General features: G+C 35.5%; 1 protein-coding gene across 2 annotated transcripts in view; it reads left to right on the top strand.

Moving 5' to 3' along the window:
• Positions 1 to 15,657, top strand: part of LOC124428252 (uncharacterized protein DDB_G0283697-like) — a 70,258-nt gene extending 54,601 nt beyond the window's left edge. Inside the window, exons 4-6 of one of the 2 annotated variants that reach the window (XM_046972142.1) lie at positions 12,803 to 12,984; positions 13,071 to 13,202; positions 13,291 to 15,657. In XM_046972142.1, coding sequence (XP_046828098.1) covers positions 12,803 to 12,984; positions 13,071 to 13,202; positions 13,291 to 13,435 — 459 coding nt within the window. In that variant the 3' untranslated portion in view covers positions 13,436 to 15,657. Of the gene's footprint in view, positions 1 to 5,841; positions 6,043 to 12,802; positions 12,985 to 13,070; positions 13,203 to 13,290 lie in introns of those variants that run through there. The other variant, XM_046972143.1, reaches the window with a different exon arrangement.
• The last annotated feature ends 602 nt before the right edge of the window (positions 15,658 to 16,259 follow it).

Raw genomic sequence — 16,259 nt, 5'->3', positions numbered from 1 at the left:
CCATAATACCAGATCCACCCACGTCTTTCCTAGATCTTTTCTCATCCACCTACGATATTTACGAAAGGAGACTTTTAGATGCTACTACTTTAATCCTGTTTGACTTAACTCGATACTTTGTTTATGATCCACGAATGATAACGCGTTTAAAGATAATAACTGAAAATCCGATAATAAAATTAAAAAAAAAAAAAAAACAAAGATTTAAAATTTGATCCTGATAGATTAAGATTGAAATAATCATACCAATTATTCCTTCGAATTTTTTCTACGAAAAAGAGATCGACGAAGGTAATCTTTCCAATGAAACGGACGTATGGCACTTTGACGCGGTATCATCAGAAAAAAAATCATAGGATAAAATCACCGAGGTAATTTCATCGCGGCATTTAAATTAATCCTCGTCCGGTAAATGATAAAAGAGCGAAGAGAAGTCACGTAGCAGGCGCAGGTGCGTGGGCGTAGGCCTCTCACATTGTCATGAGTAAGTATACGTATGTATAAAGCGTAGAGAGGCTTCAGCTAAGGGATATTCAATTGCGCGTACAGTTAGCGCGCGTGGGCGATAATGACGGCGTCGTGCGTACGCGAAGAAATGCGCGCTCTGACGCCCCTTTTGGGCCCCTTTCCTATAATCTCCCTTTAAGTGTTCCGCGAGCACCAAAGCCGAGCCCAACTCGAGACCTGCCATATTATATATACATATCTATGTACTTACCACACTTGCTTTCACTTCACTGGATCACCAAGGGCAAAAGCCTTATTTTTTCTTTACCGATTCGATCTCGACTATCGACTCTCTCTCTCCCTCTCTCTCCCTCCCTCTCTCTCTCTCTCTCTCTATATATATATATATATATATATATATATCTTTTTTTATCATTGACCTGCTACTGCCATTAAGAAACGAAAGTCAAAGATTCAGTATCAATTCTTTGATAACTGGATAATTATTTCTAGTCCTTGATTAACGAGATTGCCCGAGTTATTACACCGTTTGGATTTTTCTTCTAACTGGTATGCAATATAAATGTTACTTGAGTACTCGTTAATACTACTTGAGAAAATTAATAGTAAAGAATGATTCTTTTTATTATTCTTTTTGTATGTATTTTATTACGTACAAAGAAATACGACGAATGGTACTAATAGGAATATTCTGTACATTTTAAACAATTGTGAAATTCGAGTTACGAGTTCCGATTGAAAAAAAAAAAAAAAAAAAAATCATGTCGAGATCCAACCCATGGACTCCACTCTACGTTCGCCCTTTTTTTTTACGAAACATGACATCGTTGAAGTTGATTTATGAAGAGACATTATTAAAATCTCGACTCAACGATTCTCCATTCTCGTGTCTCTTTTACGCTCGAACGTTCATATCTCCCTGCTTTTGCCACTTAACTTCGCATAATCGTGCTCACCTGTCTCGCTTATTTAACCAATCGCGTATGAATTATTGCAATCATCGGATGTCATCGCTCGTCCCTGAACCTTTGCTTCTATACAGAGAATTTTCTCTCGAAGCTCGTTATGATTGCAGAGAATGCATATCATCGATGTATCGACAAGGAGAGCGATCATGAGATTTAATAAATGGTTATGAAATTTACTTTACAGTCGTTCCGTGGAATAATCAAGGTAACCAAGTGAGTAAAGGTATATATTTAAAAATGCGAATGTGTCAATGAAAAAAAAAAAAAAAAAAAAAAAGAAAAATGAAGACGAACGTAAAAGGAAATCCTGCGAAATGTTCGTCTGCTTTCTCTTTTGGCATACGGTCAGCTTAGAGAGACTCGCTGGATATCTCAAAGAATTTCTAACCTTTTGAACTTTGAAGACGTAGATCTTGCGTCACATTAAAACACTCTTCACAAAGGGCTATGAATTACGATCTCTATAAATCATGGAAGATCAACATTTAAGATCGTTTTACGACTATCCGGGCGTGCTTTTAAAGCACCTCGGACGTCAACCGTGTCTTCGATCGTGATCTCTTGCCTATCTCACATACGATTTCCTTTTCATTTGGCGAGTGAATCGCGAGGGTTGACGGTACGACGATATGACGACTTGTCTCCGGTGGAGGCGTAAAATGTCACCGATACTAAAAACAACATGATTTACGATCGATGGGACAGTGGGAATAATAAATGGAAAGGAAAACTAAAGGGACCATAATCAATACTGATATCAATCTTTAAATTCCTGCTTAGGCATTCATATCGCGTGCCAGGGAATTTCAATTTTGTTACTGCAGGAATGAAGGCTATCGCATTTTAATCTGAGATATCATACAACATAAGACTTTATCGATGGAACGATAAAATTTCAAAACTAGTTTCACGATATCCATCGAAATGTAAAATGCGAAGTCAGTCGATTATATTTTGTGCTTTTTATTTATTTCTTTTACTTTTTTCTTGCTTTTTTTTTTTTCTTCTTTTCTTTGTTTCAAGAAAAATAGTTCTCCTTTCCTTTTAAACGAGTTAACATTTACCACCACGAGGCCCTCGTAGTTCGCTTCTCTCTTAGAAAGGAATGTGGCTTCGGGGTCGACGTTCAGGAGCGAACAAATTATTCCTGGCGATCATGAAGTGGTACCGTGGACCAGGATCATGCCTGCATTTAGTTGAGTTGCAAAGTCTTAACAGGCTACGATACTCGTAGGAAACTCTTGCATCTTTATACAACCGACGCGAGACAATGAGGGCATTGTCGCTCGTTTCACAGCGCAAAGCTCTACCGGAAGCTCATTGTTTCTCTCTTGGATGGTCGCGCAGTTAGACCGGTTGTCTCTTCTCAAAGGATTCCAAGCTCTAAACTATCCGTTCAAACGTCATCTTGACGATTCATGAGAATCTTTGACCCTTTTAAATCAATGGGTTGTTTTGTTCAAACGAAATATGAAATATTAATTTCATCGAAACTTTTATTTATCCTTAAATAGAAACTTTATCGAAGAGTACAAAAAAAATAAATATATCGATCTAAAGATTGAGGTAACCGAAGAAACTCAAACACTATGCTCTGAACAAGAGGAGAAAGACCCTTCTGCACAAGTGTAGCATAAATCTTCCGGGTCGTACCGATTAATTACGGCAGGAGGCAGTGCCCTGTAATTAGATCCTTCTTGATGGCCAGCGATTTTGTACGGACGGTCTTTGCTCTTGCTCATCCTCATCGGTATACTCCTGTCACGGCCAGAACTAAATCCCCAAGAGCCGCAGGAGAATTTATATCGAGCATAACACGGCTTATGGATTATATATATATCTCGAAGAAATCGTCGAATCTATCATATTAACAATCGATTTATTAATCGATTTCGACCCACTTTCGACTACTTCCTTGTGATTCGTCTTCGATACAATGGATCTCAACTGTGCAAATTTAAAGATCATATTGGAATACATCGAATTTTATTCGATGAGGTCGAAGACAATATTAATTATTGAAAAAGTATATTGATTTCTACTTTGACCTGATCGTAAAACGTCAGAATTAAATAATGATACTAATTTATATTATTGATTGTAAAAGTTATCAGATAAGAAAGGAGCATAATTCTAGTTCAATTTCACTTTCAAGCAATTATACAAGAAACCGATGCTAATCGCTAAATAGAGTTCTCTGAGGTACGACAGCCTCCAGTTAATATCTTCATCCTCCGTGCTTTTAGTTAGCCACGAACTATCGAGAACCTACGATAGATAGACTCGTTACTCGTTTGATCGTTTGTAAAACGATCCGTAAAGAACAAATGGTATGCTACCAGGTATCACCAATTATCTCGCGTTCGCGTAAAACATATGTTTCCGTCGTGCGAGACAATTCGAGTCCATAAATTTTCTTCGAGAGAGTAAGAGATTACTACCCGAGGATTTCGAGGCAATTCGAACAGCTTCGTGTTATCGTTACCAACCGACTATTCGAAGCATGAAATACGCCTCGTGGGAAAGTAATAGCCTTAAAGTAGGCGGTTGCAAACGTATCGATCGATACTTCAAGTAGATCGGCCGATCCACAAGATCAACAGATTTGTGAGACAACCAACATATATTTCGAAGCGAATGGACGTTTGTCCTCAAACGATCATCATAAAACTCCTTTGGTAATCTTTCTTTGGATGGACCACTTTCCTTGAGACTTTCCTGCGATTTCATTTCATCGCATTAAATCGGATTTATCGAGCGTGCACCCGTGCACGCATACCGTAATCGCGATTCTACGCCTTTGGCTACTAATTCGATGAAATTTGATGCGCCGTTGCACCCGCGCACAGATTACATGCACCTTTCTCTCTTATAAGCTGCTTTTTTGTCGTTATTAAGGTTTCGTTTTTAAGGTACCTGCTTCTGATAAAATTGCATGAAATTATTTCGATCGACCTGATATATAGTAAGTATTGTTTTTATGAGCAATATATAAGGTTATTGATCGATAAATTGACTATTGCTGATGAATAGAAAATACGAAAAAAAAAAGAAAAAATAATATATATATATATATATATATATATATATATATATATATATAAATTTTGCGGAGGAGAAATATCAGTACAAGATACATAGTTGACGGCAATATAAATCGGAAACTTAAGTCACCGTTCCGTAATCGCGAGACGTTACTTCCCTGCCCTAAGCTACGGATTAAGTGACGTTCGCACGGTCGACGAGTTGAATTTATGTCGACATTAAATTCCTCGTATTTCCCTTCGCGTCGATGACTGCGATACATTATGTCTATATTTATCTCATAAATAAATTATAAATTCAACAAATTCTCTTATCGAATGATTAGTTACAAATCCATTTATCGAATAAACGATTCGTCTAAACAATAATACGTCAATATACGCGTTTTGATCTTCTCTCGATCTTTCGTGCATCAATAGCATCAATAAGCATCAATTCGTTTTATATGCCATACTAAGGTCTCTTCTCATTCATAAAAGTTCCCATGAACGGTAGCTCCTTATTTTTCTACGCTCGTGCTTCGTTCACGTCTCACGTCTCTTCTGAAACACGACCAACTCTTTACCCCACCTCAATCTCTGCCATTCCTGAAAACTGGTTCCGCCAGAGGCACGCCGATTGACTTTTAAATCGAAATACTTTACGGTCGACACAATATCGAGGAGATGACTCTGCCGGCAAGTCAGTCGGTCGAGTCGAACGAGTAAAACGCTATCGGATGTAGATACACCCCGAATCGAATCGATTTTATTACAAATAAATAAAAAAAGTATTACACTTCCCACGGCCTTCGAACGAAATATTCGTTTCAAGAACGAATTAGCTTAATGACTTCAAACGAAACATATCCAAGATGATATTAATCATTCGCAAAATATTGTATTAACAAAATTTTTTTTTTCTTTCTTTCTTTTTTGATCTTTAACTTCGTCTCTGGAAGTCTCTCAAATAATTCGTAGAAAATTATATTTGAAAATTTCAATTATAAAATGTCACTGATTCTTAATGATCCCATTGAATCGAGGAAATCAACTCACGACGATGTACTCCGCTAATTTCTAAACTCTTTTTATCTCACCGATTCAACTTACGCGTGCGCGAATGCACGTCGATGCATCGGACGTGTTCCTGACTGCATTCCTCGCGCGAATCAGACAAAAAGAGTGAAATGTTCGTTCCTTCTGATCCTTTACTTCTTCGTGAATCCATTTGATCTTCCACTTAAAAACAAAATCGAAATATTCGGTAAATCGACTGAACATATAGATCGGTGCTATTACGATCAAAGTCGACATTCTTTTTCGTTTTATTAAATTTCTTCGTCGTTTAAAGAACTTCCTTTTGTTATTTCTTTTTTTAGGTAGAAAACAGAAGGTTTCCTTCCTTGTTCCTTTCTCGAGGGAGCGTCAACGGTTAAATTCAACATGCCGGTAGCAAGTAAACTTTCAACCAACATGAGTGTACCTAACCGGTTGGCCACATAACGTTAATTAATACACGCGGCGAAATTACAAAACCGGCATGAACTGATCGTTATCCACCTTACGACGAAGAAGAAAACAGTAATCATTAATCAATATTTCACGTAAAACTTTTGATTTTCAATCAAATATCTAAACAATCTATTTTATATATATATATACATATATATATATATATATATATATATATATATATATATATATATATAAAAGAAATAATGATTGAATGTTACTGACTAGTCTATTTCAATAAACAACATCCTCTACTCTATCTCAAAGAGAAAAATGATTTAAACTGTTTCGAATAACGATCGAGATCCTGTCACAAGAATAGAAAATATTGTTAGGAGCAAATATCGATGCAAATGATTCTAAGCAATTTCCTGAACTTTCTACGAGCATGTTCAAAAGCATCCTAATGTCTCATACAGATATATAATAAGTTCTTATTTTCTCACGTCTCTACAGATCAGAGAATTATTTATAAAATGATAACATACGAACGTTAAATCGTCCAAGCTGAACCGAAGAAACGATCAAACATATAATGACTGATCATAGGTAGCAAAAGTCGTTTTAACTAAAAATAAATAAACGTGCAAAACGTTCGATACTTATGTTACATCTGGCAGGGGTTGGGGAAGATTTAACCCAATCGACATACAGAAGTGAAATCGATTCTCGAGGAGAGCTTTCTAAGACGAAAATAACGAATGAAGGTATGTACGAGACGTTTCCTTGTACCACAGCGTAAATCTTATCTCTAAACGAGCATTGGACGAGCGCATAAATCGATTCTGAGAAATCGTACGATCTTTCAACGTTAATTGCTGATGGGCGCGAATAGTACAAGCCAGAATCCTATCCTCGTGTCTATGCAAATGCGCCTGCTCGAACCTCTATCTCTATCTCACTTTCTTACGTGCGTGTGGTTGTTCGCTCGATCGAATCAACATTACAGCCCGAGGCTTTCAAAGCTTCGTAACGCGTCAACTAACACGATTCTGACCTAATATCACCCCGAATATTGATTTATTACTATTTTATCTTGCTAAACTTGACTCAAATCATAAACCCGAAGAAGCTGTCGACGAAACGATAATAAAGTTGTAATCCTTTGTCTTCATAGTAGTTTCCGAAGACAAGGATCTACGAGATGATTTATGCCCTCTGGTTGATCGATACGTATGATAAAAGTGATTTTACCGACTCTCCTTACGGGGAACAGTTATCGTAATCGTGATCATTATCGGCTACAAGTACCGGCACAATAACGTAAATACCTACCTGACGATTACGAACTGTAATATCGTCGTTCACCTTAAATCGACTACTCGAATGTGCAAGTTTAAAAAGAATGTTATAATTTCCATAGAAATTATAGTTTAAAATCATGTTAACAGGTATTCAAATCACAGTTTCACTTTGTAATTATTGTCAAGCTGTCCTTTGCATCGAGGAAGCTAGGTACCATTTAGATAGGAAAAATAATAAATAAAAAAAGCTATATAAAATAAAAGAAAAGGAACGGGCAACCTTTTCAAAGCGTGACGTTAAACTCGTCGTACGTGTAATCGAAGAAGGCTATGTGTAAATCGCTCGATAATATCCGCGCTTCCGTTTCGTGTTTGGTTGGAACTAGGTGAACACCTGGACCAATGCCAAGAGAGCCCGATAGCTAATTCCCGTGTAATCATCCTGTGCGAGCTTAACGCTACCCTAACGCGATAAAGATCTCGATCTTGTACGTCGGAACGCCCACCAATAATCACATGCAAATCGGCCTTAACACTTACGCACGCGTCGCTGAAAAACTACCAGCCTGAGAGAGAAAGAGACAGATGGTTGTCTCTCGATTGAGCAACAAAGAGGATGAATATATCGTTATACTGTGTTTGGAGAAGACGATTAAGACGTTTGAAAACAACTCGAAGATATTCAAATACCAAATTATTCTTATAAAATAATATTCTGTGTTCCAATTATGCTCTTGCGAGATTTAGATTTTCGTTTGAGAGAATTAAAAATCTATTCTATTTACAAAAGGACTTTTGAATATATCACTACAATTAATCAAAGATAATAATTGATAATAAAAGTTATAATCATCGTTTAGAGAATGAAATATCGTGTAGGTATCTAAATAATAAATGGTAGCTGTCTAGAATAATTAATATTCTCATAGTTTATTTCTCGAATCTTTTCTATCCTTAACTTACATGTTAAATCGTAGAAGTTAATAATATTCAATGATAGAAGAATAGATCTACGAGACGCAAAAGAATTTCCTAATAGCTAATCCCAGCACTCTGTAACCATCCGCATACAAAGAAATAAAAGGCTAACGTGTGGGTGTAATGACGAAGCGAGTCGTCCTTTAATTACCCCTCGACGTCTCAGGAATTAATTATTGTTGCTGGGAGAGCCTTTCATCTGCCTTCAGAACGAGTCGATTAATAAGGAATTCGTTACGTTTGAAAAGAACGAAAGAGAGGACTATATTCGCATATTTCTTAAAGGGTCCAATGAAATTACGTCATGTTAACTTTCTTAATTGCCTTTCTTTGTGATAAAAACAAAAAGAAAGCTTAATTTCCGGCAGAGTTTTGAAGACCGATCGATAGAAAATTTATTTTATCGAACAGGTAACATTTTCAATCTTCAATATTGATATATAAAAATTTTATCGTTCGTTTTTTTTTTTCATCCGATATTAAGGATGATCGTTCGTTCAAAAGTCTCGATTATCTTTTGAGATATGCGACCTCACACTTTGGATATTTGATATCCTTGTGTATCGGATCATTCGCGCAAAATACGTCATCTCAGATCAGAAGACCTATCGGGATAAAACATATATCGACAAAAGATACGTTCGACTTTTGAAAATTTAACGTTCTATTGTCAATAAAGGATGTAATAGGATGTAACTTTTCAAAAAAAAATCCCATCATCTGATCTGTCTCAAATTAATATCTCGTTAATGAATTACAAAAATACAGTATCAATGACACTGAACGTTTGACATTTCTAATTTTCATTTGTCAAATATCGACGTAGATTTACGACGATTCATTCTTTAACTTCGAAATGTCTTTACATCCTCACGGAACATCCATTTTCTCTATGAAAGTTCAAACTAAATTCTACTCGTTCCATTGCTACATTCCTCTTGCAATTACAGTCGTAAATTTTGTCGTATTATCCTGTTTCTCGATGTAATTTGTTATGACACGATAACATTTAACGTTGACTGACGTATAAATGGTATTCTTGATGGATAGTTAAAGCGTTACTCTTAAAATTGATAAAATCGATGCCGAAGATATGTATATCTTTATTATATCATAAAACGAAAGAATGCGGAAAAAATGGAAGTAAAGAAAATATTATTCATAAGTTCAGAAAAGTTCTTTCGTTTTCATGGAAGAGCGAAAGTGCGTTTCGGATTGGCATAAAAATCGATGGAATCGCGTGAGAACGAGCTGTAAGGAAAACGCATCGTATTTATCAAATCTCCTTCTGGTATCACACGATTCGACGCCCACGAGGTTACTTTCCAAAGTGGAGATATTATCTCCCCCGACATACCATCGAGAAAGTTCCTTAAGTAATCGCAGTGATCAAAAACGACAAATCGAAAAGAAACGATTACATCGATTATACGTCACGATCTCTTTGAATTATACGTTAAAATATCTTAAATACATCGTAACGTGTCTTCCGTAATAACGTAAAACTTATCGAGGACCGAGGAATGCAAACAAAAAAAAAAAGGGAAGACGAAAAAAATAATAATAAAAAAAAGTTTCAAGTAAGTACACGAATAATTAGAAATTAAAAATATATTGTCAGGTATATATATATTGTCCGTGTTCATATTCAATCGAACAAACGAGAAATTAGAAACGATTTGTATTTTACCATGAGAGAACACGAAAACGTCGTCGAAGCGTGTCGATCATGATCGAGCGAAGGAACGATCCTTGCGAAGGCACGAGGATGAAATTCGTGAGCAACGTCGAAATCGTAGGATAGGCTTCCGAGTGGAAGCCATGCTCTCTTCGCACGGTTCACCGCTCGCCGTTCTCGTCCGCACGTGATTTCGTGCCTTCTTCTTGTGTTTCATTCACGAGTGGGTGCCCCCGGCAAGATACGGCGAATGTTAATGAGCCGTCCGGTCAGCTGCTCTTTTCCCACCCGGAGGAGATTGTCCTAGCGGGGATTAAATTCCTGGATTCGCCGTTTACCATGAGTCAACCCGCGTGAACTTTACGAGCTCGTGTTCTATGCAAAATCACGGAAATCTTTGCCCTCGTGAAAAACGAACGACGATCTATCGAAACGATCGATCCTAAACATCGTACATAACTATCGCGATTAAAAAAAAAAAAAAAAAAGAAAAAAAAAAAACAAGAAAGAAAAATACCCTCCTTGAGAAATTTTTAAATTATCTCCTCGATCGAGAAAGCATTGAAAATCAGCAATAATCTGATCTCCGATCGAAGTTCGTTTACTTACTTTTATAAGTACGTACCTACTTTAACTTCCTGTTACGATTGACATTCGGAATACTCTCAGATCGTTATCGGATTCGAGAGACTTTCGATTCTCCTCGACCGATCCGATTTCTATCTCGAGCCGCTCTGTAATCTTCCTTTCGGCTGTCACGAAGCAAACTATGGGGGTGGCTCGAGAAACGATCGAGAATCCGTCTGTAAAAGATGGTAAAAGATCAATAACCCCTTAAGGCGACAAGCTCCGAGCTAACTTTATACCTAATAATGGATGTCTAATAGAAAACAGTTCATTCGATTATTAATAAATTCAGAAATGGTTAGTTCGGAAAGTGATTGATTCCATACAAAATTTTTCGTACTCTGAAAACTACTACATAAGCACAGACATTATGTAGACATTATACCAGAGAATGTATTCGAAACTATGGAGGTAACTTCAAGAGTTTATCCTTCGTGTGTCTCTGGGACATAAAATTTATGACCACGATCTCTCGGCCAGACTATCCGTCAGGGACGATCGCGAATCTCAATCCTGGTGTACCGACTTGACAGGATGTACGTGAAAGAAAGAAGGAACGGACGAACGAATGAAGGAAAGAAAGAAAGAAAGAAAGAAGAAAAGAGAAGAAGGAGGAAGAGGAGGAGGAGGAGGAGAAGGAGAAAGAGAAAGAGAAAGAGAAAGAAGCGTCTATAGATGCAACTTGTATTGCAAGGATCCTGCTCGGATCTTTGCGCTTTGTCAGCGACCAAGAATAAAAAGGAAAATGAAAAAGAGAGAAAAGGATTCAGACACGATGAGAGCATGTAGGACGTTTAATAAGAAAGAATAAAAGAGATAAACCACCCTCGGAATCCAGAATCGTAATTTGTCACTCGTTTGCTCGTATCCCTTTTTATTCGGATTTCTCTTAATGCATTCGCATCGGAATATCTGCCCTTTGTTCTTTAACGACAATACACCATTATTATCATTTGTTCCTTTAACCAAGTTCAAATGGAATAACAAATATCTACTTAATAGAAAATACAACCTAAGAAAAGAAACCGATTGCATTCGATCGAAAATTGATGACTATCCTTGATGTCGATTTAATGATAAGAAAAATATATAACTATGACAGAAAATATCTACTGCTATGTTAGTTCGCTTAAAGTTCTGAACACGTTCTTTAAATGATTTCTATTCTTTTTTAGCTTTGTTAGTCTTTCCTTTAAAGTTTACAAGATACGCCAGGATTAATAAATAATGTTGGTTCAAGCTCGAAATAGCTTCGTGATCGCCACATCCCCACCACGGAATTCCATAAACGTAATCGTGACGCGATTGATCGGTGGCACCTTCGAGTCTACGATCACCGCATTTCGTTCCGCTAGCCTATTGTCATCGAGCAAACAACTCGTTCGAGTACCGTGTCTAAGTTAACCGAGCGATCGATCATACGATCTTCGTGATCCCTTTGGATTTATTTTCTTTTTCTTTTTTGTGTTCTCTTTTCTTTTTTCTTTCTTTCTTGGTTTCTTTTTTTTTTTTTTTTTTTTTTAGACCAATAATGGCAAGACAATTATTCATCGAGACACTTAAGGATAATGTTTCCTGAGGCTTTATTCCTTCTTAATGTCTTCATTGAGGTTATTGAAGCAAGAAATGACTTGAGAGTATAAATGTTTAATTTGCCGATCGTGTCTGATTTAACAGTGACTATTATAGCAACAAGAAAAACAAAAAAAAGTGCAGAGAGAAATGAGACATTAAAATAAAACAAAAAATAAGAGAGAAAGAAAATCGCCATAATCGAATCACGTAAGATATCCAAGCGGAAATCGGTATATACGTGCAAACATTGACTTAGGGCAATTAAAGTCAATTAAAGACATATTTAAACGCGACTCCCCGTAACGCGGATCATCTCTATTCGTCTACGTCTTACTCGCGCTCGTTTTATAAGAACAGAACGAGATAGCCAGGTTAATTGAGCTCAATTAGTACCGAAGTGATACTGACCGATCGTTAGTAACATTTTTTATCAACTCACGATTTTATTCCGGAATCTATTCGCATCATCCGACGCGTTCAAATAGCACGATTAACGAACTGGGACAAACGCCAGTTTGCGTCCAGATGTTTGCTACTATAGAATCGATTTAATCGAGTAAATTTCCTATTTTTGAATTAAAACTCGCAGAGAACAAGCGATATCCACGAAATTATACTATGTATTTAATGTATAAATGATGAATAGACGAAAATTAAACAAGATTCGACATTTAAGGTACAATGTAATTATATCCTTTTTTTTTCTTTCTTTCTTTCTTTTCACAGATGACAAACATCGTTGGTACAAGCGTGGTTGAAAGATTATCTTTTTACAATCACACGGAATGCGAGTGTGTAGAGAAAATAGAATACGATACGAACGAGAAGTCCCTCGAGCAAAGATTCTACCGGCATCATCAGCTCTCTCCGCAGCCGCAAAATATGAGGAGAGCACCGCCAAGAAAATCGTGAGTTTACTAAATCTAAATGAATTCATTGTAAATTGCGATATACGTACATAAATCTAAAGTAGAAATTATAACTGATCGGATAGGTGCCGATGTCCCTCGGAATTCACGCCGAAAATCACGCCGGACGGAGAGTGCCAATGTTACTGTTACGAACATAATCAAAACTGCATCAAAACGAAACGTGGAAAGGGATATTTTTCTTTGAGCGACAGATTGTAAGTTTAACCATAAATTCTAAATGAATATATTGACTTTGCTCTATGATTATTATATTATCAAATTCTAACGTTATTATCTTTACAGGTGTATTCAAAATATCGAATGTGCAATACCTATCTGTGAATATGGTGAGTATATGAGACGAGAAGGTAAATGTCCTAGAAAGAGGGACAAGTTCGACGCGATGGCCAATTTCGGTATGAGCTTCAATCATCGATATAGAAGTTAGAAAAAGGAAAAAAAATTGATTTGACGATAGAAGGAACAAACAACGAAAAAAGCAGGAATAATGAGCGCAACGTAATGCGCTATAACCCGACGGTGCCATTTACTTTGTCTTTTTTTTCTTTCAAGTGCCTTTGACGGAGAGACTTACTATATGATATACATGTGTATATATATATATATATATGTATGTATAAAATATATATATATATATATATATTCTCACACATACGCGATTATGTATAAAATGTATTACGCCATTCTTAGATGATAGAAGTCGCATGATCACATTCTGATTATCGTCCCCCACCCTTTCTCTTCCTCTACAATTTCATTTTCTCTTTTAATTACCTTTCTTTTTTAATATACGAACTTATTAGCTCCGAAAAAAAAAAAAAATACATCGACGATCGAATAAAACTCATTTCTGATGGCTCATGTTTATTTGAACGTCCGATCACGCACACTTCTATTCTACTTATAAACGTAACATGATTTGAAGAAAGTAAGTAGGTCGGATCGATTAGAATCAGCCTGTTAAAACTTTCCTTGGGATACGATCTCCGTCGATCATTTCCGACTTCAAAGGAACTATCTATCTTTGAATTTATCTTCCCTCCATTTCCTATTTCCCTTTGAACGCGAGAAAGTACAGGATGATGATACGAAGAAACGATGATACGAATGTCGTGCTAAAGGTTTGAGCAAAAAAAAACGCATTACTTTGCGATACCGTCGACGTGTAAAGCAAATGTAATTTCGTATTTTGTGATGTAACATAACGTGCATAATGTCCTATGAATGAGATAACTGTATCGAAAGAGAACGTAGATTTGAACTGTTGCGCGACGTATATTTTAATTTAATTCGTAATTTTAATAGCGAGATATTGCTCGCGTTTTTTTTTTTTTTTCATAGTTTACGCTAGAACACGAGCCTAGTCTGAGGATCTGTCTCTCTTCTCTAAGAAAAACTCTTCTCCCGAGAGAAACTAATAATACTAACATGTTAAGAAAAAAAAGGAAAAAAAAAAAAAAGAAAAAAAAAAGAAAGAAAAAAGAAAGAAAAAAAAAAGAAAAACACACACACAGAATTAAATTAATAAGACGATAAAAGACAAGAATGAATTAACCAAAAATGTTAAGAGAAGGGTTTATCAAGAATCGAAACAGGTCCTTGATGTATCCACGATTTTGTATGTTTACAATGGTACATTTTTATTGTATTTAATCGAGCCATTAATCCGTAAATATTTAGTTAATTTAATATTTAATCTAAAGGTAGTTTTGTAATTCTTCGATCCACCCTGTCTTCTATATTCTTTTTTTTTTTTTTTTGTTATCCTGCTCTTTCCTTTTAACTTTAAGTATGAATAGCAGCAGCGGTCGTGTACCTAGATTCGTGATTATGCTCTTTCTCATAAAATTATTCAATTTTGCGTGAATATATTATTTGTGGCTTATCGAAGTATAGAAAAGGAATAAAAGTAAAAAAAAAAAAAAAAATAGTGAATAGAGATACGATAGGTAGAGATGCATTTTTGTAAACATCGGAACAGTTTCATGAATCACTGTATCGTTTGATAACACGCTCTTTTCTCTCTCTCTCTCTCTCTCTCTCTCTCTCTCTCTCTCTCTCTCTTTGCATACGTTTCTTATGTTACTAATAAAAATGAAAGAAATCAAAGAGTTTTGCATAAAGTTAAATACTTTAGAGAATGCGTGTCGTTGCAAATCGCGTGCGAAATAATGTTTAACAAATAAATTTTAAATACAAAAGGAGTGAAGGGAAAAAGAAAAATATGTAAAAATTTTGCACATAGCATTTACGACACTTTGTCGATAATATTTTGCTCTGTCCATATTGTTTTCATTCGATTATTTAAATTTTTTCCTTTGGCCTTGCTTTGAAATAACAATCGTCTCGCTAAAAATCGAAGCATTTAAATTTTCTCCCTTTTTGTATTCTTTTGTATACGTTTACATGGATTGCTATACTTATAGGCAGGATAATCTACCTATTAATAGTCAGGACAATTGACAGCGTTTCATTTAACAAAATATAAGTCTATTATCTGTATATGAAAACATTTCTTTCTTCTACAAAATAAAAAATCATCTTTTCTATATACCACTCCTACTGATTCTCCCTTGTACGCGATACACGTCTCTAGATAGTTCATGTAGATGTAGACGGCAAATAAAATAGTAAAATTAGATAAGCGATCACCTGCTGCAAACATTTTCTTACATTGAATATACCTAATCCATATCCAGTTATCCACTACGGTATATTCCATTTTTTTTTTTTTTTTACAAATAAAACCATAAGAAGTCTATGTAATAACAAATACAATTTTAAAAATGAGAAATAAAATTATTTTACTTATATATAAAAATAATGAAAAATTTATTAATTAAAAAAAATCGATTATTCAAATACGCTAAACAAGAGAATGAATCATATCGTATCATCACTATTTATGTAACAAATTTCTATTTTTCTTAATATAATTAGAAAAATAAAATGAAATTAAATGAGAATGAAGAACAATAAAAAAAGAAAAAGAGAAAAAAATCGAATTTTTTTCAGTGCATTTCCCTAAGAATTTATTTTAGAATTTTTCTTTGTCTATCGAATTATAATTAACGATGTGAAATATAAATATTTTAATGTTTAGTTAAAATTAGAAAGAAAAGATTTTGAAAGCGCACTGAAATAAGCAGCCATTCGCCCGGTAATACTTGTGCTATATAATCTAAATTTAGATTTCGATATATCGCAAATAATACCGACCCAGGTCTCACCACGTGGAGGTTGCTGCTTCT

This window comes from Vespa crabro, chromosome 11 (genome assembly GCF_910589235.1).
Source record: "Vespa crabro chromosome 11, iyVesCrab1.2, whole genome shotgun sequence".
Lineage (NCBI taxonomy): Eukaryota > Metazoa > Arthropoda > Insecta > Hymenoptera > Vespidae > Vespa > Vespa crabro.
This window is presented reverse-complemented; position numbering and strand designations above follow the sequence as displayed.